The following is a 22771-nucleotide window of genomic DNA, read 5'->3' on the forward strand; positions in this document are numbered from 1 at the left end:
TTTGAGAAGGTGGAAGAAACAAATGTTTGGTATTTTGCTTCAGAAAAATAACAATTATTTGATTATCCAAATAGTCGCCAATTCATTTTTTTGCAGATCGATTTATCAACTAATTGTTGCAGCTGTAGACCAAATGATTAATCAGCTATAAGAGCCATAACAGAACCAAGTCTCTCCTATTGTGCAAATTAAAATACAGAGATTTACTGACAAAACAAAATAAAGCCTAAAGCAGATTGAACGACTTTAATGGACCAAAGGTGCATGACTTCATACTAAATAAATACAAGGAGCCATTTTTATGCAAAATTTATAAAATAAAATCCTCAGCCTCTTGAGGGTGAGGCTTAAAATGTGTGGCTCGAAGCAGAGTCTGCACAGCGCATCATCATTTTCCAAAACGTCCCTCTGTTGGTTCTCATGGCCTAAATGGAAGAGAGGATAAACAAACCAGTCCAAGCACAAGTGTGCTTCCGCTCTCATTAGACATGGGCAGTAGGCCTACCCTCAATTATCAATCCCTGCCTGTAATGAGATTGTCCCCTGCTGCTCTTCACCCATCATCGCTCAGATGATTCAGTCCATAGTTAAAGAGACAACTGCGGCATCTGCAGCATCCTGGGAGGTGACCAAACGTCCTCTCTTTTCCATCTTTTCTTTCTTTTTCATTCCTCCTGGTCGATCTAACGGTCCGGGGAGGGTGCTGTAGCATTTGCCTGGCTGGTTGTGGTGGTTGTCTGCCTTCCGGCCTCCTGGTCAAGACCGGACTCCTGCAGACCCCTGCCTAACGTCTCAATGGGCAGCATCAAGGACGCAACGCCGGCCAGGAGACAACAGCCGAGGTACACCGACAGGGTCCCATACACTGATGATCTGAGCATCACCTAGAACCGAGACACAAACACTGAGAACAGACCGCTGCTGGAAAATATTTTCTACATCAACACCTGCAATACAGCACCATAAGAATTCACAATGTATACCAGCTATTATTTAATAAAAATTAGAACTTCTTTATGAGATACGGCATATAGCCACTCACTAACAGTAAAGTTACACATATAACACACTAATCTTTAAGTGACAGGCAGCAAAAAATTCCCTCTCGTTACACGGCATCATGTTTCAAACTCTTGGTCAGATTTGCACAAAATTTGCAGTGAATATTTTGTGGTTGATGAATCCTAATGCTTTTGTTTATCCTCTGACTGTTACCATTGTATTGTCTTAAAAAGAGGGAAATCAAAATTGCAGATACAAAACGGTTTGTCCACACACACGAATTTTGAAGAACTATATTTCCAGAAACAGTGAGGCAGACTGTCTATAGATTTTCCCCGTCCTAACTGTGTTTTAGCTCAGACGTTTTTGAGTTTTTTTTTTTTTTAAGTTTCTTTTGCAGAGTACCAACATTGATGGCCGCTCCTTCATACCTGTGCAACAAAGGGAGTGATCAGGGCGCCTACCCTGCCCAACGCACTGGAGGTTCCCATTGCTAAGGCTCGGTTTTCTGTAGGAAACACCTGATGACAAAAGAGGAGAGAGCATTTTGTTTAAACGTGTTAGAAAATATGTCTAATGTAAAGGTGGTGCAATGGTATGTAGACCTACCTCTGGTGTGTAAACATAAACAACTTGGAATCCCCCAGAGATGAAGGCTCTGGCAATGAAGATGAAGACCGTAAGTGCCGTCCTACATGAACAAAAAGAGAAACGCAGGAGAGTGGAGCAGAGTGTCTTAATGAACTGCTTTTGTTTCCGATAGGAGGAAATAAAACACACAGAGTCAAACTTACCTCCCAATACAAGCGTACGCAGGCAGAATGCACAAAGAGAACATGAAGAAACACATTGCCATGCTCTTCTTCCTGCCAATATACTCAACTGCCAGAAGGACAACTACAAGACCTAAAACAAACATGAAAAACAAACAGTAAACTGCTGCAGTCGGTCACTGTAAAGATACACTGAGGATGAAGTACAACTCCGCTTCCTAAGCCACTCCCTCAAACAAAACATTTGTGTGTCTCACTCTCCTTAGGCCTAAGTGCTGCAGGCCTGGGTGGCGATGCAAGCGGATTTCTATCAACAGGACTAAAACACGTTAAGCCTGTTTCCTCGTGAAAGTTAAAATCATACATTTAAAAATATAAATGTAAAATTGATTTATAAACAGTAACCTGCTTTATTGTTGTGGCTGATTGGTGGAAATCCGTGGCCGTGTTTTAAGAGTTCCTTCTGAACCATTAGTAATTTGATTTAAAACTTAATTTGTAGTTTCAGTCACAACATTGGAGTTTCTACGTTGTTACAGTTTGATTTATGGATGATGAAGAAATGAGGAGGCACCCTCTGTGGATGGGCTGAACACTGCTCTCGGCCACAGCATCGTGAAATGTCTTTACATTGCTAATTTACACCCTACAGCTCCCTGAAGATGCTAATACGCAGCATTTCACCTGGGAATTCAGCCAAGGTCGTCCATAAAAGGTCTTTGTAGTCAGCCGACGTCAAATATTTGCATTCCAGACTACAGCTCGGTTCGATCTTGGCGCCTTGGGTCGCTGTAAGGAATGAGGGCACTTTTATTTTGGTATTTACTCGAATTATGACAAAAGGTTAAAGGCTGATTCACTTGGAGTAGATGTTACTTACCCCCACATGTATCTTTGCTTTGGAACATCTCAGTTGTCAACAGTACTATCCCATAGTAGGAGAAGGCATTCGCAAACCTTTGGATGAAATGATAATGCAGTGCTCTTGAAACTAAGTAAGGAATTGAAAATAAAACAATAAATAAATGGGGAATCAACTATGGGCCCCTCCGACCCTCTGTTGTTTCCACTCGCACCCTCAGTTGTTCATAATGTGCACACAGCAGACTACACTATTATTTTGTCTGGTGCTCGACATACCAGCCACTACTTCATAATACTCCCTGGCCCCAGGTTTTGCTGTGTGTCTGTCAGATTAATTTGAACAAAGATTTATTTAGGGAAATGTACAATTGAAGCAATACATCCACTGAAAGAACAAACATCTTAAAACTATATTATGGCCCCTCGCCAAGATAAGGTAATAATCTAAAGGCTCTTATCATTTCAGCTCACATTGGGATGAAATAGTTCATACTCCCAAACAACTGACCACAAACAAACTCACACACAGTGAACCTGCAGGTCTCCAGGGCAGTTGCTTTGCCCCATTGGTCATCCAGCCTTGATTAAATAATCACCTTTCATCAAAATACCTGATTATAAAGGACAAAGTATGAAAATGTGTTACTTATACTAACCATATAAACCACAGAAGAAGAGTAGTCTTCCAATACTGAGGAGTGAAGAGATCTTTGATCTGTCCTCTTTCTTTCTGTAAGATTAAAAATAAAAGGTAAAGCTGTTAATATCAACAATCAAGCATTGTTATCTTCTTTTCCATATTCTGTAATACGTCTTTAAGCTCACCTTTTTATAAGCAACCAATATCCCTTGAGGCATGGCTTTGCCGTTATCTTTGGCGATGCGTGTTAGAGTTCTCATGGCTTTTTCTCTATTTCCCATCAGCACGTCAAAACGAGGACTTTCAGGCAGCCACTGTGTAACACAGAGAGTTCAGCTGAGAGTTTGACTCCAGCTGCTTTTATTTCAGGCGTCTCTATCAAAACATACTTACAAAGCAGAAGCAGACAAAGATTGCCATCGGTAAAGTGGACAGGCCGAGCAGCCACCTCCAGCCGAGAGTGGGCATTACCCACAGCGCCAGGAGGACCTCGAACACAGAGCCAACGGCCCAGAAAGCCTGACGCACACAAACACATCAGTCAGGGGGGAATTCATGAGCGGCGTACTTAATCATGTTAAAAGATTCAATACTGAAATACAGTAAAGTCTGCGTTAATGACAAAATCGCCACAGTACCGCAATCAGCATGACGCAGATGCCTCTCGACTTCACTGGGAGGAATTCAGAGTAGAGTGTCACTCTAAACAGAGACAGAATATTTGTCTTAGCTAATCATCATTAAGGAATCTCGTCATATACGAAGGAAGCAGAGAACTCACGACTGAGGAGCTCCTCCGATGCCAAAGCCGACGAGGCCCCGCAGGACCAGGAGCCAGCCGTACACTGGAGCAAAGGCACTCAACAGGCCGTAGTACAGAGTCCAGCACATACAAATCGTCAGACCCTGTTTACCACAGAGACATATACAGGAAACAACACCAGTTAAACATGATGTACAAAAGTCACAAAATGATATGTGATAAACCCAGATATTTGAGACTACTCACAATTTTTCTGCCATATTTGTCGGACACATTCCCCCATACAGGTGAACTGATCCCCATCCCAACGAACACCACCTGAGGCAAAAAAAAAAAAAGCATCTGAGTACAAACATTAACACACGAACAAAATCAACAAGCTGTGGAACAACACAAAAAGCGCAGTTTACCGATGTGATGAGAGCCACCTGATAGCTGGGCAGCCTCCACTCACAGTGCAGCTGCGGGCCCAAGATGCTGAGGATCATCATCTCCATGGCGTCTGCTACCTGCACTCAGAGAGGCATGGCGCCGCATGAGAGACGCACAGTAACTGGGAATCAGAGAGAGGACTTGTCCGTGTGTTTTAGGAGTCTTACCCATGACAGTCCGGTGAGGAGAGACATCTTCCACTGGAACTTTCCAAAACCGATGGCCTCCAGTGCATCATCCACTGTAAAGGTTTCTGTAAAAAGGGACAGGACAGTCACTCTAAGTTCACTCTCACCTGCAAATAAATGCATGCAGTATCTCTTAAGCATCAAAACAAGTATATGCAACAATATTGGGTGTTACACATTCAAAGACAATTGGTACATCTCAAAAAGGTGCTATGGGATGATGCTAGGAGCTGATGACTGATGAGTGACTCTGTCTGAACACCAGAACTAGTTGTCAACAGACCTCAGATCAGTACACAAACTCTGAGGAGAGTTGTTGACTGAACTGGATTTCAGGATTATTAATAATTACCAGTGGTGGAAAGTAACTCTACATTTTACTCCAGTACATTAATGGGGTATTTGTACCTAAGTATTTCCATGTTATGTTAGTTTATATTTCTACTGCTCAACATGGCTCGGACAAACATAGCACGTTTAACAGTTTTTAACTTTTCTCATTTGAATTTTTACATACAAAATATATGATAAGTTAATCAAATATTATGTATTTTTTTTAAACTATCAATAAAGTGAATGATAATGACAATAAAATGACAATAAATGACCTCTACCCTGTCCAACTACAACATCAAAGTACTGCTCACATGTTATTGCATCAACAATAATGATCCAGTAATATAGAAATGAAAGCTACATAATAAATTACTTTTTCTTTTTATGGTTTAAATACATTTCAAATGCATTTAAAAAACTGGATAGACTAAAATCAATGGTTTTGTACAAACCTTCCTCTTCATTAGATCCATATGCTGGTGCAGAGCGTCCGGCCGCTGAGTCGACTCTCGCTGAGGTAATAGTGCAGATCTCATTGTCTGTGCCCTGCGACTCATCGCTGTGACACACAAAGTTTGTCTCGCCGCTGAATGTCAGCACACAGGAAGGAGAAACTCGGGCATTATTAAACATGTAAAAATGTGTCACCGTTTGTCACGAAATAAGTTTGCCTTGGAGGGGACGTGAGTCTGTGACAGCAGTCTGGTATGTAAATACAGAAAGCAATCACTGGCATCTGAGGGAATTACAAATATCGCGCGATTCCGTTGTTTTACCTGTGTTCACGGTTCTTAAACCGCCGGTAGATGACCTCAGCTGGTCTGCTCCAGCGGCCCATTTCAGCGTCAGTGTCGGAGAGAGGGACAGCTGAGACGCTCAGCTCACTACACGGCGCTGTGTTGTTGTAAAACCTGTTAAACCAACTCAGTTTTCACTAAGCCCGTTTACAAGGGAATACCTCAGGCCTCAGTGAGACACCCAATCAGACAACAATACCTGCAGAGGGGACAGGGGAGGGGTCACACCAGGAAACAAAACAGAGCTATTTCAGGAGTGAATGGTCAGAAGTTTTGTAGGTTAGTTTCTGACGTTGGAAAAACAGGTCATTCACAACTACATCTCTCTAGTAGACTAGATTCATTTAAACAATACGAAGAAACGATGAGGCTGAAAATAGAGAATCAACACTTTGCATATATCAGCCTTATCACACATATGCTCTTGATTGTTTATATGTTAAAGTGGAAATAATAAAAGATGAAATTTTAGTCAATAAGTTGATGGAAACAACCACCAAGCTAGATTTGAGATATGTTGTTTTTATTGTGAATGAATAAATCATAAACACAAATATAACCAGCAGCACAAATAATGTGTGTTTCTGTTCCTGTGAACACAGAGAGATTGTGTAGGAAAAAACACAGCCTAGAGCGTCATGTTAAGCAGCTCTGTGGCTGCGTAGCCGAGTAACTGTTGTAGCCTGTAGCTGACAGCAGGTTGTGCTCTCATACTGCGGGTGTTGGTGTCATTAATAATGTGTCTGAAAAAGTTGCTGTTGCCATAGTTGTGTGTATAGGTTTATATTCACAAAGATGATCAAAGACTTAATTACACTGCCCAAAGCCTGTTTTATCTGCAGAGGCCTCATGAGAAAAATTAATTACATTAAGACGAGGCAGTTTTTCTAAAATACAGTATCGACTCAAGATTACCTACTGTATCTCAAACAAGTGTCTAGTTTGTGCAGACTGAAATAAATAACTGAAACCAGTGGCTAAAAAGAAGGCAGATGAAACACTCAGAAATTCAAACCACTGTGGTAAGAGGAGAATGGTTAAAAGCAAAGTGAAAAGTATATGGGACGTTCAGAAACACTAGTAAAGTACCAATACGAGAATGTAAAAATTCTCCACTACAAATGAAGATTTTGCATTCAACATCATACGTAAGTAAAAGTAGAGATGCATTATCAGCTAAAATGCCTTTTAAAGTATCAAAAGAAATGTGTGTGAGAGAAATGTCCCCTGTGACTGATTTATATAGTATTGACTGGGAACATGGATGCAACAACACAACAGTATTTCACAGTTGTAGCTGGTCGAGGTGACACTAGTTTAACGACTGTAGAAAGTTATTCCAGTAACTCCCAACTCCCAATTTTTTAATATGGTTAGGTTTAATCTTTAACAATTCTTTTTTTTTATAGGATTTATTTTATACTTCATTCTATACTGATATGTTTTTGGAACTATAGATGTCAGATAAATGTAAGGGATATTTCCCTGAAATGTGGTGGAGTAAACCTATAAGTATAGCATTGAATGGAAATACAAGTGAAATACAGTTGATGTCAAAATTGTACTTAAATACAGTATTTGAGTAATCTACATCCCACGACTGCTTGGCAGTGTAATATCCTGGTCTATAACGTATATCACACAAAATACCTAAAAAAAAAGAATAATATTGATTGATATGACTTGAACATTTAAATTGCACAGTTATTTACTGCCACAGAGAGGATATCTTCTAAAATTAAACATTTGTCTGGAGTCTCTCAGCTCTCTGCACCCCTACAAGTGAACAAGGCCAACCTATAAAAAAAAAAAAAAGCTGTAGAAAAGTAGGACACGGTGAGGACATGCTGAGGCTGCTGCATTATGGGACCGTCATAAATACACTACAGGTAGAATATACAGTACAATCCCTCGTCCCCGCATCCTCTGATCACATCAGCTGCTCGGGCCGGGCTCACACAGAACCACACAGAATCCCGGCAGAGCTTTTCAGATTTACATAAAGAACAACGACATGGACTCAGAGGTAAGCTTTGATATCTACACGCTTAAAAACTAAATGTCACAATATTACAGTCCTATGAATTTCATTTTCATTTTTGTACATGAATCAGTTAAAATTTCATTTGCATGCACAATCTGTTGGTGGTTGAAATCACTAAAACAGTTGGTTTGGTGATGCTGTACTTCAGCTATTGTGCCATTTCTTCACTGAATGCTCCGCTTCTGAAGCTAATATCATCACAGCTTGTTCTGGCCTTCAGAGTCCGGCCCCTGCGACAGCAATCTGTTTATTCACACCAATAAAGGATTAGTGGAAAGCTAAGTTGTTTTGCACTAATTGAGCCAGTGAATATTTATTTGGACAAGCAGCGGATCAAGGACAACTTGTTCTTCACTCTTTAGAAACAAGATAGCAACTGGCCATATCGTTTAACTCTTATCAGGTGTTGAGATTTGAGGTGTATGTGTGTGCTTGCATGTGTAAGTCCTTACTCAGTGTGTAGTTTGAAGAATAAAGTATTAGGCTTGTCCACTTTCTGAGGTACGCTATCATTATGAACCTTCAGTGCAGGAGTGAGACCATGAAATGAATGCAGAAGTAAAGAAGATAATTACTCACTAGATACTTGTGTGTTTTCATTAGTGTGGGCATCAACACCACAACAGTTTTCAAGGATTGAATCTTGACCACACCAAATCAAATGTACTGCATGTTGATAGTTAATGCTCAGATTCTTAGTCTTTTTACAACACTGTATTTTATCATATTATAGTGTATTTTATTGGGCAAAGTTATTTTATGGAGTTTGGCTTATTGATTCAGCTAAAAAAGTGTTTATGAAAGAATCTTGGTACCATGTTCTGGTACCATAACATCGATCTCACATCAAACAACTTCCAGTAATACTCATCCCCCTATTATCAGAGCTGTTTACTGTTGGTTCATTTTTATTTACGGAGGGAGAATATCTGACATCCTGCAAACCACAAACCACAAACCTCGTTTGGTAGATATCTGGTGGGTGGCAAACATAAGACTTCAATATGTTTTCAAGCAGAAGAAGTTGTCAGCACATTTACACTGTATTTAAACAGTGAACCAAAGTTTTTCTGCGTGAAAATAATAATAATTAAAAAAAAAAATCTTTGATATCACTTTTATGTGAAAGTGTAGTTATATTCATGTAGACTAAAAGAAAAATTGGTCAAGTGATAATACTCAGCACGAACACTAATCCTTAATGGACCAATTAGGTTTTTCATGGATGGACTGTAAATAAATAAGATGTGGCCGTTAGCTTTGGTAAGCACGGTGTGTGTGGCTGTGTGGTTTTATTGGGTGCTCACTATTTGTATAATGGATTACATTATGTTAATGATGGTTTTTCCAGCACGCTCTCTTATGTCACCGCATGTTTCGGGCCAATCTTCAGGCAGTAACGTAAGATGCCTCTGCTTGATGCCTACAGGAAGCCCAATGTTAAAATTTAAACAGACAGAATTAGAGGGCAACGTTACGCTGCCCACACGCCTGTCACAACTGAGCCAGCTGGACTGTAAGAAACAGATGAGATAAAAGCACCAGGATGTATGATTGTTTTTTATATTATGATGTTCATTTAAAAAAATGACATAATGTATTTATTCCATCCTTATCTCTTCTCCTTTCATTTCCTGTCACTCTCTGGTGTACTTTCTTAAAAGAAGGCAAACATTTTATGGCATTTCTGTTGATTTCTTGAAGTAGTTGGTATAAACTAATTATGAAATCTGTTCTACCATAATTGCTTGAATAATAATTTAAATTTTATATGAGGTTTCATTTAAAACCTTCAATATATTGAATATGGCACCACAAGGAATTGACTATAATTACAGTACAACAGCATATGACTGATCTGTAATTAATCTATGGCTTTGACAACTGATGTCAGAGGATTTGAAATATAGTTTAATTACAAACTGGTTTGATCATCGTGGTTCTAATGAGAAGATAGTAATTAGTTTGAAACGCATCTGTCTAATCAAAGATCAGTAATTGAATACCTGTGCAGTAATTTTGTGGGGTGGAGGGTGAGGATGGGTCTCTGGGAGGATTGAGTTACCACATCCTTGTATTACATACCTGCTCTCTCACACGCACACGCACACACACACACACGCACGCACACACACACACTCTCTTCCTTAAACACATAGTGCTGTTCAACACTCAGGCGAAGCGCTGAATGAACGTTTGCTGCCTGTGCTCCATGAATGTTTAACCAGCCCAGAGCCTCCAGAGCCAGGTAGCTCATTACTGCCTCATTACCTACAATGCAGGGACACCAGCCGAGCAGGAAACAGCACTGCCACCCTCCTCCTCCCCCTCTTCAGCCTCTCAGTCCCAGGCCGTGGTACGGGGGCCTGCTCCGAGCCGTTATTTGAATCAGGGACGGATGCAAACCTGAGCAGCACAGGAGACAGAGTAGATTCTTGGTGATTTATCTGTGCTGACTTGAACAGACTGCGCTATGAGAGAACTTCTCGGCTACTAAAAGCGCCGTCACAGGCTTTGTCTGTCTGAGTTGTATACCTGAAGACTGAAGTTCTGAGTAGTTTGGATTTATCAGGGTCATCACACAAGACTGATTCAACCATGACACACATGGTTTTGGAAGGAAAGGAGGTAATTACATGGACATGGCTTGTTTGTATACTTGGCATCTGTTATTGTACTTTAAGCCACTAATTTAGATTTTTTATGTGATTGCAGCATCTTTTAAAATATTGTAATACACATTTTTCATTTGCATACAAATGAGAAAATACAGGTTAAAATTTCAGACCATTCATCAGCTACACATAAAGCTGTGGCTTTAAAGCTGCACTAATGAATATTTGTATATTAACAATGAATCAAATGATTATGTGTAATGTTAAAGGTGTCCCTTGTAGTGACAAATCCACAGACAATTAGCACCTGACTCTGCTTGTGCCCTCAGCTCTATTGAGGATTTTAGCCTCTTTTAGCTCACTGTTTACTGACTCATTGTTCACCAGCATCATTTCTGGCCTCAGCAGCTGTTTAAAAAAAAAAATTGTGCTGAAGCCATCATACAGTACCTGGTCAAAAACAAACAGCAGACAAAGTTAGCAACTAGCTGGTGGAGCATTTAGCAGCTAAAGAGCAAGATATTTCCCTCACGAGTTAGTGAAGATTAAAAACAGAAGAGGAGAATTAAAGAGTTAAAAGGAGAGTTAATATTGGACTTACTGTACCAGGTGGCAAGAAACATAACTCCAAATGAATCCTAAGGTTTCCCACTATCCTATCTACTGGATGGGGAAACTCCTTGCTTACAGAATCACAACAACAAGTTTCCATGGTGATAATGTGTGAATGTTTTCAGTGTATTTCACTGCCTAAGTGAAATTATCCAGAAGTAGGCTAACACATGTTTAGTCTATTCTTTACCATTCAGCAATACAATAATTTAGCCAAACAGGGTAATAAGTTGGTAGCATGTTATGTTAGCATGAAAAAGTAGCAACAGAGGAGGTACTGTACTTGACTGGTGTGATGGAGGCCTGTTGACGGTCAGGTTTCTCTAGACACCTGGAGCCCCCTAAATGTGTGTTGCCCTGGGTGATGTGTGGTGTCAGTCAATGGCCCACGAGGAGTGCTATCTCTTTCAGGAGCCTAACTGCCACTTTGTGGCTGCGTAACAGGATCCTGCACCATACTGGATAGACAGGGACAATGGAGTGCCCTCTCGGGTGATGGTCCTCGGGTCAGATAGACTTTCCTGTTCCGCTGTTGCCTGACATCAAAATTTGATGTTTACAGTTGTTGCTCATTTTGGATTTTTTATGCAAGTGACTGTGTTTTGTTCGTCTGTGGTTATGTCTTTGCCTTTAAATCTTGAAGGTTAATTCCACTTAAACAATTAAGTCAAATGCCATTGCTGCCAAGAAAAATCACCTCCGATATTGTGGTTGTTTGGTTTCGCGAAATTTCTCATCCCCTTACAGCATAGTGTTGTCTGTCCATCTGCCGTTTGTTCAGTAGAGGTCACATTTCCTTTGAATGGCAGAAAATCTCTGCCCTGCGCTCGGTGCCCACAGCGTGCCAACAATAGGGCAGAGCAACTGAGCGAGGCCCAGCTGCTCGCTGCTTGACCTTTTTTTTTTTTTTCACCTTAAGTCAGTATGTAATGTTCATGTTGGGCATTTTGAAGTATGTTTTGAAAGGATTTTGATTTCTAAAATTAAAGAATTGCTGTTATTGGCGCTCTCTCCTCTCCAGGCAAGTCTGTATTGTGTTTGGGCAACTGAGGGGAGACTGTGTATAAAAACATAAGTGCTATATCAAAAAAATAAAAGTTAATATTCAAAGGTTATTTATTGTACAGAGTTGCAACACTGGCAGGGCAAAGTATTCAATTTTTAATATTCTGTTAAAAAGAATGTGATCATGGACATTGAGTTTTGCTCTCAGTTTTTTTTTAATAGCAGGGTGATGAATTACCTAATATGTTGCAGCCTTTCCCTGTCCTCCACAATCTGAATGCAAAGTTTGAAATAATTTTGAAAAAGCAGAAATGTCATTCAGTAAATGGAGACCACCACACAAGCATACTGTGTGTGTTCAGGAAACATCTGATTCATCTTTCTCTCTACACGCACGCACGCACGCACGCACGCACGCACACACACACATGCACGCACACACATACATATTTAGAATGAGGTTTGCTTCCTTTCTTACACATGCACTACATTATTGATGGTTTCCTATTGAAGGAAGTAGAAACTGTGATCTATCAGTGTTTCCTGTCATACTACCGTCCTCTCCCCTCAATAAAACCAGATGTTCAGCTCAGAAAAGGCACTGAGGCACACACACACACACAGCGAGGACCTTTAGGGCAGGTAACTTTTTACACTTTTTTTCCTTGTTGAACATTTGAATGATCACATGCGGTTTTCATGATTTATTGTGACATTTGGTGTGAATTCGTGGGTCTGTAGAGCAACAGCTTCATTCTGGAGAATGATTGTCATGTACTCCGACTTGGTGTCAGGTCAACTTGGCAGTGATGACAGCCAAGCTACTGAAGCATCATACCGGGTGCCTCTCTCACAGCATCGTAATTAAAGTGCATTGCATTCGCTGATTATTTTACCTGGCACTTCTTCAGTCGTGTATTAAGTAGCAGAGCAAATCCTGCATTGTATAATGAAAGTAATTACTTCTGGATTACACTTAATTAAGTTTATATTTGTGTCAGTTATTGTTGAAGCCTGTATTGAATTGTCATACATGTTAAAAAGAGGAGGTTATTGGAGTTTGTAGAGTAGGTGGGTATTTGGTGTTCGCTCTGTCCTTGCCATGAGCATGACTGATGGCTCTTTGGAGAGCACAGAAGCAGATTAGATAGCGGTGGCTGAATTTAGGTTCGTCCTGAGCATAAAGGATGCAGCCAAGGCCACTAACAGCTCTGACTGGAAGTCACAGATATAGGGACAGACAGGCAGGAAATTAGTCACTCTCTGGGAAATATATATCCTAGGTTATACATAATTCTGTGCTTGTGTGTGTGTACGTGGTCTTGAGTGACAACTTCAACAAAAGCAGATAACTTTTGAGGAAAACAGGACACACAGGAAAAGGACGGGACACATAGGCCGGGTCAATAACAATATAATAATATCTGTTGAATATACAATACAGCTTTGTCATGCTACTTGGTTTTCTTGTGATGCCCTGTTTCCTTGTCATGTCACTGATGTGTTGCTGCGCAGAGCCTGGAGGTGCGGTGTAACCGGATCCTGAGGAACATGGAGGCCTCCCTGACAGCCCGGGATCGCGTGGGCATCCAGGATTTTGTTCTCCTGGACGCCTACACAAGTGAGAGTGCCTTCCTGGACAACCTAAGGAAGCGCTTCCACGAGAATCTCATCTATGTGAGTCTTTCCTGTGTGGTTTAATTCTGGATGACCACGCTGCAGTCTTTCTCTTATACTCTAATTAAACTTCATGCCCTCGACCCTCAACCCGACAAGGCCTTAATGCTGCGTTGTTTCTGCTGAATCTGGCACCTTGTGTTGCTGAAACAGCAGCTCCTGTTCTTTTCATTTGCAGAGTGAGCACTCTAAAGGTCACTGCTGTCTGTAAGGTCATGACAACTGATTAACCAAACTTATTGCTTTTGATAAGAGGAACAAAATTACTTATCAGTAGAATGATGCATTCACACTGGACTGCTGGAGGCCTTTTTAATGTCATGTCATCTTTAAGAAAAACTATTATCAAATGTGCAAGAGCTGCAGGCCATGACTTCATTTCCTTGTCTTTCTCTGCAGACCTACATTGGGACTCTTCTTGTGTCGGTCAACCCATATAAAGAGTTAGACATCTACAGCAAGAAGCAAATGGATACCTACATGGGAGTTAACTTCTTTGAGCTGCCACCTCATATGTGAGATTTCCTTTTAGTGTGGACTGTATATTGTCATACAGTTCGTACTATGGATGGGTCTTCTCTATCCTAGATAAATCAGTTCTAACATAAAATAAAACTTTATTATTTATTTATATATTATTTTATTTATTTTTATTATTGCTAGCAAATGATAGCATATATTGTAGCAAAAATAATAAACATCATACATGGTATAGTTCAGCATGTTAGCATTTTCATTGTGAGCATCCTAGCATGATGATGTCAACATTTATTATCAAAGCACCATTGTGCCCAAATACAGCTTCACAGAGTTGTTAGCATGGCTATAGCTTCTTAGTCTTGTTATAAGTATATTCAGCTTTTAATTGACTGAAACATTAGGAGAAGAAAAGACAGGATGTGATTTTAAACTATATGTATGTTGGGTGCCATAAACCGCAACGTCCCTGGTTTACATCCAGCGAGGGCCATTTCCCATCTCTCTGTCTCCCTCATTGAGCAGTGTTTAGGATAAAGATGTTAGCTATGACAAGTAACAAAGTTCTGAATAAGAGGGAGAAATATATTTTATACAGGAGTGTTTAAAGTGTTCAGGACAAACATGTAGACACAAGTTGTCAGATGGTAAAAGTCAAAGTCTGAATGTTAAAATGTGGCTGAATTTGAACCGTCATTGTACTTTCAGTTATGCGCTGGCAGACAACGTCTTCCGCACGATGCTGTCCGAGTTCAACAACCACTTCATCCTGATCTCAGGGGAGAGTGGGGCGGGCAAGACCGAGGCCTCCAAGAAAATCCTTCAGTTCTACGCTGTCAGCTGTCCAAGTACCAGACTCCTGAACAATGTTCGAGACAGACTGCTCCTCTCCAACCCAGTGCTTGAAGTCAGTGACATGGTGATACAAGTGCCAAACCTTCTGAGACCATTTTTTAGAGAAAAACATGATTTCAAAATCAGGCTTTTTATCGCCTTTCTTGTTTTATATCTTCCAGGCATTCGGAAATGCCAAAACCCTTAAGAATGACAACTCAAGCCGCTTTGGGAAATACATGGACATCCAGTTCGACCACCAGGTGGACTGAAATATCTTCTTTGTGTTGCATTACAGTGCAAATTACAAACTCAAGATGATATACCACAGCACACCACAACCTTTACAGTTCCCACTGAGCTCAGACTTGAGGTTAAAGATTACCTTTCTCCCTCAGGGTGGTGCAGTCGGTGGCCATATCCTCAGTTACCTGTTGGAGAAGTCCCGTGTGGTCCACCAGAACCACGGAGAGAGAAACTTCCATATCTTCTACCAGCTGGTGGAGGGAGGCGAGGAAGAACTGCTCCGCTGGCTCGGCCTGGAGAGAAACTGCCAGCACTACAGTTATCTGGTGCAGGTCAGTGTAAAAAACCCAAAACAGACAATACTTAAATTTATCTGGTGTGACAAAAAACCTCTTGACTCACCACCTTTTATTGTTTGTCTTCTTCAGGGCGATTGTGCCAAAGTTAGCTCTATCAATGATAAAAGTGACTGGAGGACAGTGCGAAAAGCGTTCTCTGTCATAGACTTCAGCGAGAATGACATTGAGGTGAGGTAGAAAAGTAAAGTGCTTTAAACACTAAAACTGGACAAAACTTCATATAAAACCACGCTTGATAACTTTTGCTAGAAATTCATAAACTAGTTTTCTCTCTGGTTGTAACGCAGCACCTGTTTGGAATTATTGCTAGTGTGCTCCACCTGGGAAACATCAAGTTTGAAGCAGATACTCGAGGATATGCCACTCTCAGCCACAACCAGGAGATGCAGTGGGTGTCAAAGGTGAGACCCAAATGAACAGCACATAGTTTAGATCCTTCATTTCTCTTCATGCAGTTTTATAGATACTATGGAGGAAATCTGGTGTTGCATGTCAGGTGTTTTGCTTCGTGTTTGCTGTGCAGTTGCTGGGGATTCCTGCTCAGGTGCTACAACAGGGCTTAACCCACAGGAAGATTGAAGCCAGAACAGAAGAGGTGACTTTATACTTTAAAGTCATTTAAAGTATAAAATAGGTTTAACTTGTTCATGTTTAATTGCAGTATCCCCCTCATTCTGATGTTCAAGGTATTGAGTCCCTTCTCTGTGGAACATGCAGTATACGCCAGGGATGCCCTTGCCAAAGCCATCTATGGCCGCACTTTCAACTGGCTGGTCAACAAGATCAATGAATCTTTGGCAAACCAGGTGAGTAGAAAAAAATAATCTTCTCTTTCTAATCTTGCCCAGCCAGACCTGTCTCATTAATCTCACTAAAATAGAGAGAAAAATGGTTTAACAAGGCTTTTCTTTAGGCTTATTTTCTTTCTACATTGTAATTGTATTGGTTTAAAGTAACACCGACATATACAAAACCAGAAAGCATGATTCTGTGTAAATCCAGGATTCCTCCAGAAAGATGGTGATTGGTCTGCTGGACATCTACGGGTTTGAGGTTTTCAACGTGAACAGGTAAGACCAACAACAAATCAGATTATTCTTCAACACTAAAAGTGTGAAATGAAGGGTCAGATACCGACAGTGCTTATGTTTTATTTCAGCTTCGAGCAGTTTTGCATCAACTATTGCAATGAGAAGCTGCAGCAGCTTTTCATCCAACTGACCCTCAAATCAGAGCAGGACGAGTACGAGATGGAGGGGATTGAAGTAAAAACACTATCCTTCTTTGTATTTTCACGACATTAGTGGCTCACACTGCTACAAATGTGTAAAAATAAACTTCAATACGATAAAAAAAACTATCTTTTTTATATACATAGTGGGAACCAGTGCCATATTTCAACAACAAGATCATTTGTGACCTTGTGGAGGAGAAGTACAGAGGAATCATCTCACTGCTGGTAAAGACGTGACTTAGTCAAAAAGATTTACAATACCGGGCCACAAAAGTGAAACATGGCTGAATTCCTGATGCTCATCCTCTCACGTAGGACGAGGAATGTTTACGTCCTGGAGAAGCCACAGATCTCACCTTTCTGGAGAAGATGGAGGAAAAGATTGGTGGACACCCTCATTTTGTCACGTGAGTTCAACACTTTAGCTTTACAGGAAATGCACATTGAATTCACATAGTTGAGAAAAATGACCCAGCACATCCCATAACCATAAACATCCTAAAAAGCCACACTAACTATCCCTTTTCCTGCAGACATAAACTTGCAGACCAGAAGACGAGGAAAACACTGGAAAGAGGAGACTTCCGCCTTTTGCACTACGCTGGGGAAGTTACATATTGTGTTGTTGGTGAGAGATGAAATACTTCCTGACATATTTCTGTACACGTCTTTCCAATGTGACAGTGGCCAAATTATAAAATGTAGTGTAACAGCGGCAGAAGTACAAATCAGAACTGTGATCAAACTGTGATGTCAGTTACGCATTAGCCACCGTATGCTACTAGTTACATCAAACCAAGTAAGGCTGTAGCTGCTTTTTTCCTGATTATGAATTCAATTTTTCATTTGTAAGAGGAAGAATGTGTTGTTGCCAAAAAAAAACAAAAAAAATCTTGAAGTTTCCCTTTGTTCTTTAAACTTTCAGGATTCTTGGACAAAAACAACGATCTCTTGTATCGAAATGGGAAAGAGGTAATTTCACTTCATTTCTATCGTCTAAAAAGTGACACCCATGTTATTTTGGTTGGTGAGTCCTTGAATGTGAACGCAAACGTATTTGATTGATAGCATTAGACAAGCGCACTATGTGTTCTCAATATACTGTATGACTTCTCATGTCCTCCACTGCTGCTGCAAAAAAAGCAACATAGAACCGAATGTATATTTAAGACTAATGGAGTATATCTCTAACATTACATTATTATTTAAGGACGTGTGTTTGACATGTCGGGTGATGACAGAGGTTTTTTCCTTTTCTTCTTAAGGTCATGCGACAGTCCAAAAATGCCATCATCAAGCACTGTTTTCCTTCCACTGAACCAGACAGCAAGAAGAGACCTGAAACTGTAAGAAATGATTCAGATGATGTTCAATGATCCACTAGTTCATCATTTACAAAACTACCATAAAGAAACTATTACTTCTCATTCCTGTAACTCCTCAGGTGGTAACTCAGTTTAAGAGCAGCCTGGTGGGCCTGACAGACATCCTAATGTCCAAAGAGCCCTGGTACGTCCGCTGCATTAAACCCAATGAAGCCAAGCAGCCAGGTGAGGCATTGTGTCTAATAAAAAAGACCTAGACCTTTAGCCAAGCTAATACTTACACTGTATGTTCAGCTTGTTAGCAGCCGGCACATCAAGTTAGACCCTTTTTAGACACTTTTGACCCATGTGTATCGTGGTGTCTCCTGCAGGACGCTTTGATGACGTGTTGGTGAGACATCAGGTGAAGTACCTGGGGCTGATGGAGCACCTGAGGGTCAGGCGCGCTGGATTCGCTTACCGCCGTAAATATGAGATCTTCCTCCAGAGGTATCTAAGCACACAGACTATTTCTCCGCTCGTTTTCAGTTAAAATCTGGAGGAAGTTACTCTTTTTCTTGCAGATGACATTAAGCATGTTCTCATTTTTTGTCATTGCTGCTGCTGCTACTGGTATCAAACACACAGCTGTGCGTGAGTGTGTGGTATTCTTCTGTGCTCAGGTATAAGCCTCTGTGTCCAGACACCTGGCCCAACTGGAGAGGTACGGCGGCAGAAGGTGTGCGGCGCCTCGTCAAACACCTGGGCTACAAATCTGATGAGTATAAGATGGGCAGGTAAGCAGATGTTAATGGATGGGTGTCACTGACTGTCAATGACGAGTGCTGGTTCATCAAGGAAGGAAATAGAGGATTGATTGTCTCTCTGTCTTTCCCTCAAGGACAAAAATTTTCATCCGCCACCCTAGAACTCTGTTTGCAACAGAAGACGCCTTTCAGGTCTGCAAACATAAACTAGGTGAGATATTGTTCTGTAAATCAATTTGTAACACTACAGTGAGCATTAAAGACGTATTGAGGGTGAAACTGTCCACTGTTACTGTTGCAGCAACAAGGATTCAGGCCAAGTACAAAGGCTACAGGGTGAAAGGAGACTACATGAAACAGAGAGAAGCTGGTGAGTTGTGATTATTGTTGTATTATTATTATTATAACATGTGGTTATAGGCACAAACTAAAACATCCTTTCCTTGATTAAATGTAGACATGTCTGTATGACAAACTTTTAGTCACCTTGTCGTATCTAAACAGCCACGAAGATTGAGAACTGCTGGAGAGGTCTGATGGCCAGGAAGGAGCGAGAAAAGAGAGCGTGGGCTGTCAAGGTCATCAAGAAGTAAGTCACCACACTGAAATCCATTCTGAGGTTTAATGACATGAGAGTTACGACAGTAAGGTCTTGACCGAACAGCCTGATAGAGTCCATGCTGTGGGGTCACCTGTGTGTTGACTTGTTGTAGGTTCATTAAAGGGTTCATGACCAGAAATCAGCCAGCCTGCATTGACAACAGTGAGTACCTGGCATATGTGAGACAGAACTACCTCACACGGCTGAGGGAAAACCTTCCCAAAACCGTCCTGGAGAAAGACTCCTGGCTCACCCCACCGCCTATAATGCATGAGGTAATTTTTTATTTATTTATTTTTTTCCACACTCTGCCTCTAGTTCCAAAAGGCTGCACGCAGGCAGGTGGTTTTGGCTGATGGCTGTACACTGTAGTGGTGTCAAATCATGTAAAACTGTTTTTTTTTTTTTTTTTGTAGGTGTCCCAGATCTTGAAGAAGCTCTACATTCGCCACATGGTACGGAAGTACGTTCGAGGAATTGCTCCACAGAGGAAAGCACAGGTACAATCCACAATCTGTCACGCACAGTGCTTCATACATAAGTGTAGAAACCGTGATAAACGTAGGAAGGATATCCAGTCTACGTTTAAAATAACCTAACCGTCCCGTCTACCTAATTCCACAGTTAGAGTTAAAACAGTGCCTCCTACATTTACACGTACAGTTTGTGTACAGTTGCTTAGATTTTTGGGGTATTTTGTTGACGACACTTGACACTTATATATATATTACTACAGGTATTGTCATACTTTCCGTTTTAACATTGTGTCCATGTTTCCAGCTTCTGTTGAAAGTCCAGACGAGCTCCATGTTCAAAGGAAAGAAAGAAAACTACCCCTTCAGTGTGTGCAGGCCATTCCTGGACACCAGGATCGGTAAGACTGCAGATGTGTTTTCTTGTCAGAGTGTGTTATCGGGAATATTGCATTTAACTGTTTTACTTCTGTGATTTTGTTTGCACAAGTACGGTGCTGTATACTTACAACATGATAAAACATAATAGTTACTGTAGCCTGTTAAGGCTGCAGATGGCAGCAGTACTGTACATTACAGTAGATGAAGAGTTTTTACATATTGTTAAAAATTGATTATAAACTGCACATTTTCATTTAAAAAATTAAAGAATAAAGTCTGATCATGCATGTTGAGAAACTTTGTGAAGCTGTTAATGGAATACTTTGCACATTGATTAGCAAGTTATAAGGGAATTGCTGAGACATCACGTTATAGTATTCAGTTCGTGAAATCCTCTGTCATGGATTCTCAGTACTTTCTGTTATTTTATTAAGGTGCAGAAGACATAAGCATCAAAGTGCTTCAGATGATACGGCATGAGCACATCAAGGTAAGCTAACATTGTAATTTACTTTGCATTAATATCCTTTTTATCCACTCTGAGCACGTGTTTCTTCTGCCCACAGTACAGTGTGCCAGTGGTGAAGTATGACAGGAACGGTTTCAGACCTCGCCTCCGGCAGCTCATCTTCACACAAGAAGCCGCCTACCTTGTGGAAGAGGCCAAGATCAAGCAGCGGATAGACTACAGCTCTCTGAAAGGTAGCGAGTGAGACAATTAGACAAAATGATTACTATAATCTGGAGGGAGAGCTATACACACTTGCTATTAAATACATACTTGATTCAAGCTTTAAAAGGTTACACTTCTTCCTATAGGCGTGTCTGTGAGCAACCTGAGCGACAACTTCCTGATCCTTCACGTTACATGTGATGACATAAAGCAGAAGGTATACAGCACACCTATCAGACTGGTGTCTACAGTGGACGATGACATCATGATAACAAAATCTGAATGTTTCTCTCAGGGGGATCTGGTTCTGCAGTGTGACTACCTGTTTGAGGCCCTGACCAAGCTGTGTGTTGTTACCGACAAGCAGAACTGCATCAAAGTGGTCATGGGCAGGTACAGGATCTGGAATTTATGTAGTAAGATTAGTTTCAAAGATAGAGATCTAAGTGGTAAGAACGATAGGTGAGTCTTAATGTGAAATTGTTATTGTCACTTGTAGTGTGCGATTTGACATCCAGCCCGGCAGAGAGGGGTTTGTGGACTTCAAGAGCGGTCAGGAGTCCATGGTCTACAGGGCCAAGAATGGCCATCTGACGGTGGTGGGTGAAGAGCTCAGACAATATTAAATTATTATTAACGCGACCAACAACTGACCAAACTCTTTATCTTTTTTAGGAATCGACGAGAACCAAGTCAAGATGATGAAGCCAGTAATGTGGGATAATGCTGCTTCTCGAAGGATCAGAGTTGCAAATGTTGAATCAACAGCCATGCTCGTTCTATAATCCTGCTCCATGGCTGTTGCCAATAGCTTGTGTTTTATGTCAGCTGAATTTTTACTCAATACAATGAAGTAGATAAGTAGATGCTATTATTTCACAATTACTGCCAATACCTTAGTAGTAGAGAGCCCCGTACATGCTGATATCAGAGCCTAGCCACAGTATCAGAGGCTCTGCTTGTTCCTAATATTTGGATTTTAAATCATCTCCGTGTGGAAAAACTGATTCCAGCTCAGATTCATGGACATCAACCATCCTGATTATGAAGAGAAGCACTTATAATTGTTTTTTTTTTTTTTTTGTATTAATTGTATCTGAAATATTGTCCAGATTATAGCAGTCAAGAAAAACATTACATATGAGTGCAGCCATGGAAATAACTATGTTTATACCTCACACATGCTGTACCTTTACATTAAAACATGTTACACCACAACGGACTCTGGATATGTTAAGCCTCTGTATTTCTTTTAGTCCAGTGCTGAACAAAAAAAAAAAACAGAATTATTTTAAATGGGTTCTTGACAAATTAGTCACTGGGATATGACACTGTGATGGCAGCAGCTCCCCCTACTGGCCTTTTTTTATTATTATTAGTCCCATGAATCATTCATTCATTATCCATATCATTTATCCTTATAGGGTTGCCGGGTGGGGGTTGGGGTGGGGGGGGGCTGGAGCCAATCCCAGCTGACATTGGGTGAGGGCGGGCGATCCTATGAAACAGTGTTACAGCGCAAATATTGTCCAACCTCCTCTATTGTCAACCTTCAGTTCAAGAGTTCAACATGCTCAAACTTAGCACATACTTGTTAGCTTGTTACTGTGGCAAAAGGCTAAATACACAGTATGGTATATGTTTCATCATTGTTTATTACTCATCAAGACATGA

General features: G+C 40.7%; 2 protein-coding genes across 2 annotated transcripts; one reads left to right on the forward strand and one right to left on the reverse strand.

Moving 5' to 3' along the window:
* Positions 1–658: 658 nt before the first annotated feature.
* Positions 659–6026, reverse strand: LOC130186731 (synaptic vesicle 2-related protein-like). The gene is made up of 16 exons (XM_056404001.1): positions 5775–6026; positions 5451–5584; positions 4642–4727; positions 4453–4551; positions 4289–4360; positions 4061–4185; positions 3918–3981; positions 3673–3798; positions 3465–3593; positions 3296–3369; positions 2656–2732; positions 2460–2564; positions 1797–1908; positions 1612–1693; positions 1434–1523; positions 659–884 (listed from the first exon to the last, which is right to left on the reverse strand). The coding sequence occupies exons 1-16, from the start codon at positions 5834–5836 to the stop codon at positions 684–686; spliced, it is 1638 nt and encodes a 545-aa protein (XP_056259976.1). The 5' UTR covers positions 5837–6026; the 3' UTR covers positions 659–683.
* A 7571-nt stretch (positions 6027–13597) lies between these two features.
* Positions 13598–22337, forward strand: myo1hb (myosin IHb). The gene is made up of 31 exons (XM_056402758.1): positions 13598–13748; positions 14148–14263; positions 14934–15132; positions 15242–15322; positions 15458–15637; positions 15734–15832; positions 15952–16065; positions 16188–16259; positions 16351–16470; positions 16667–16734; positions 16824–16929; positions 17043–17123; positions 17214–17305; positions 17432–17526; positions 17824–17870; positions 18164–18244; positions 18343–18448; positions 18595–18712; positions 18886–18999; positions 19104–19180; positions 19271–19339; positions 19474–19558; positions 19683–19845; positions 19987–20070; positions 20351–20444; positions 20859–20914; positions 20991–21126; positions 21244–21314; positions 21393–21490; positions 21597–21696; positions 21773–22337. Exons 1-31 carry the CDS (start codon positions 13623–13625, stop codon positions 21797–21799), a joined length of 3075 nt encoding a protein of 1024 aa, XP_056258733.1. The 5' UTR covers positions 13598–13622; the 3' UTR covers positions 21800–22337.
* Positions 22338–22771: the final 434 nt, after the last annotated feature.

Source organism: Seriola aureovittata, chromosome 18 (genome assembly GCF_021018895.1).
Source record: "Seriola aureovittata isolate HTS-2021-v1 ecotype China chromosome 18, ASM2101889v1, whole genome shotgun sequence".
Classification (NCBI taxonomy): domain Eukaryota; kingdom Metazoa; phylum Chordata; class Actinopteri; order Carangiformes; family Carangidae; genus Seriola; species Seriola aureovittata.

Bases quoted from the DNA above. Each gene is read 5' to 3' on its own strand.
- LOC130186731 (XM_056404001.1), bottom strand. From the start codon at position 5,836: ATGGGCCGCTGGAGCAGACCAGCTGAGGTCATCTACCGGCGGTTTAAG. The intron at 3,594-3,672 runs GTAAGTATGTTT...TGTGTTACACAG, and splicing joins TCTTTGTCTGCTTCTGCTTT to TGGCTGCCTGAAAGTCCTCG. The intron at 1,694-1,796 runs GTAAGTTTGACT...TTGTTCATGTAG, and splicing joins GCGTACGCTTGTATTGGGAG to GACGGCACTTACGGTCTTCA.
- myo1hb (XM_056402758.1), top strand. From the start codon at position 13,623: ATGGAGGCCTCCCTGACAGCCCGGGATCGCGTGGGCATCCAGGATTTT. The intron at 16,066-16,187 runs GTGAGACCCAAA...TTTGCTGTGCAG, and splicing joins AGATGCAGTGGGTGTCAAAG to TTGCTGGGGATTCCTGCTCA. The intron at 19,559-19,682 runs GTAAGTCACCAC...GACTTGTTGTAG, and splicing joins GCTGTCAAGGTCATCAAGAA to GTTCATTAAAGGGTTCATGA.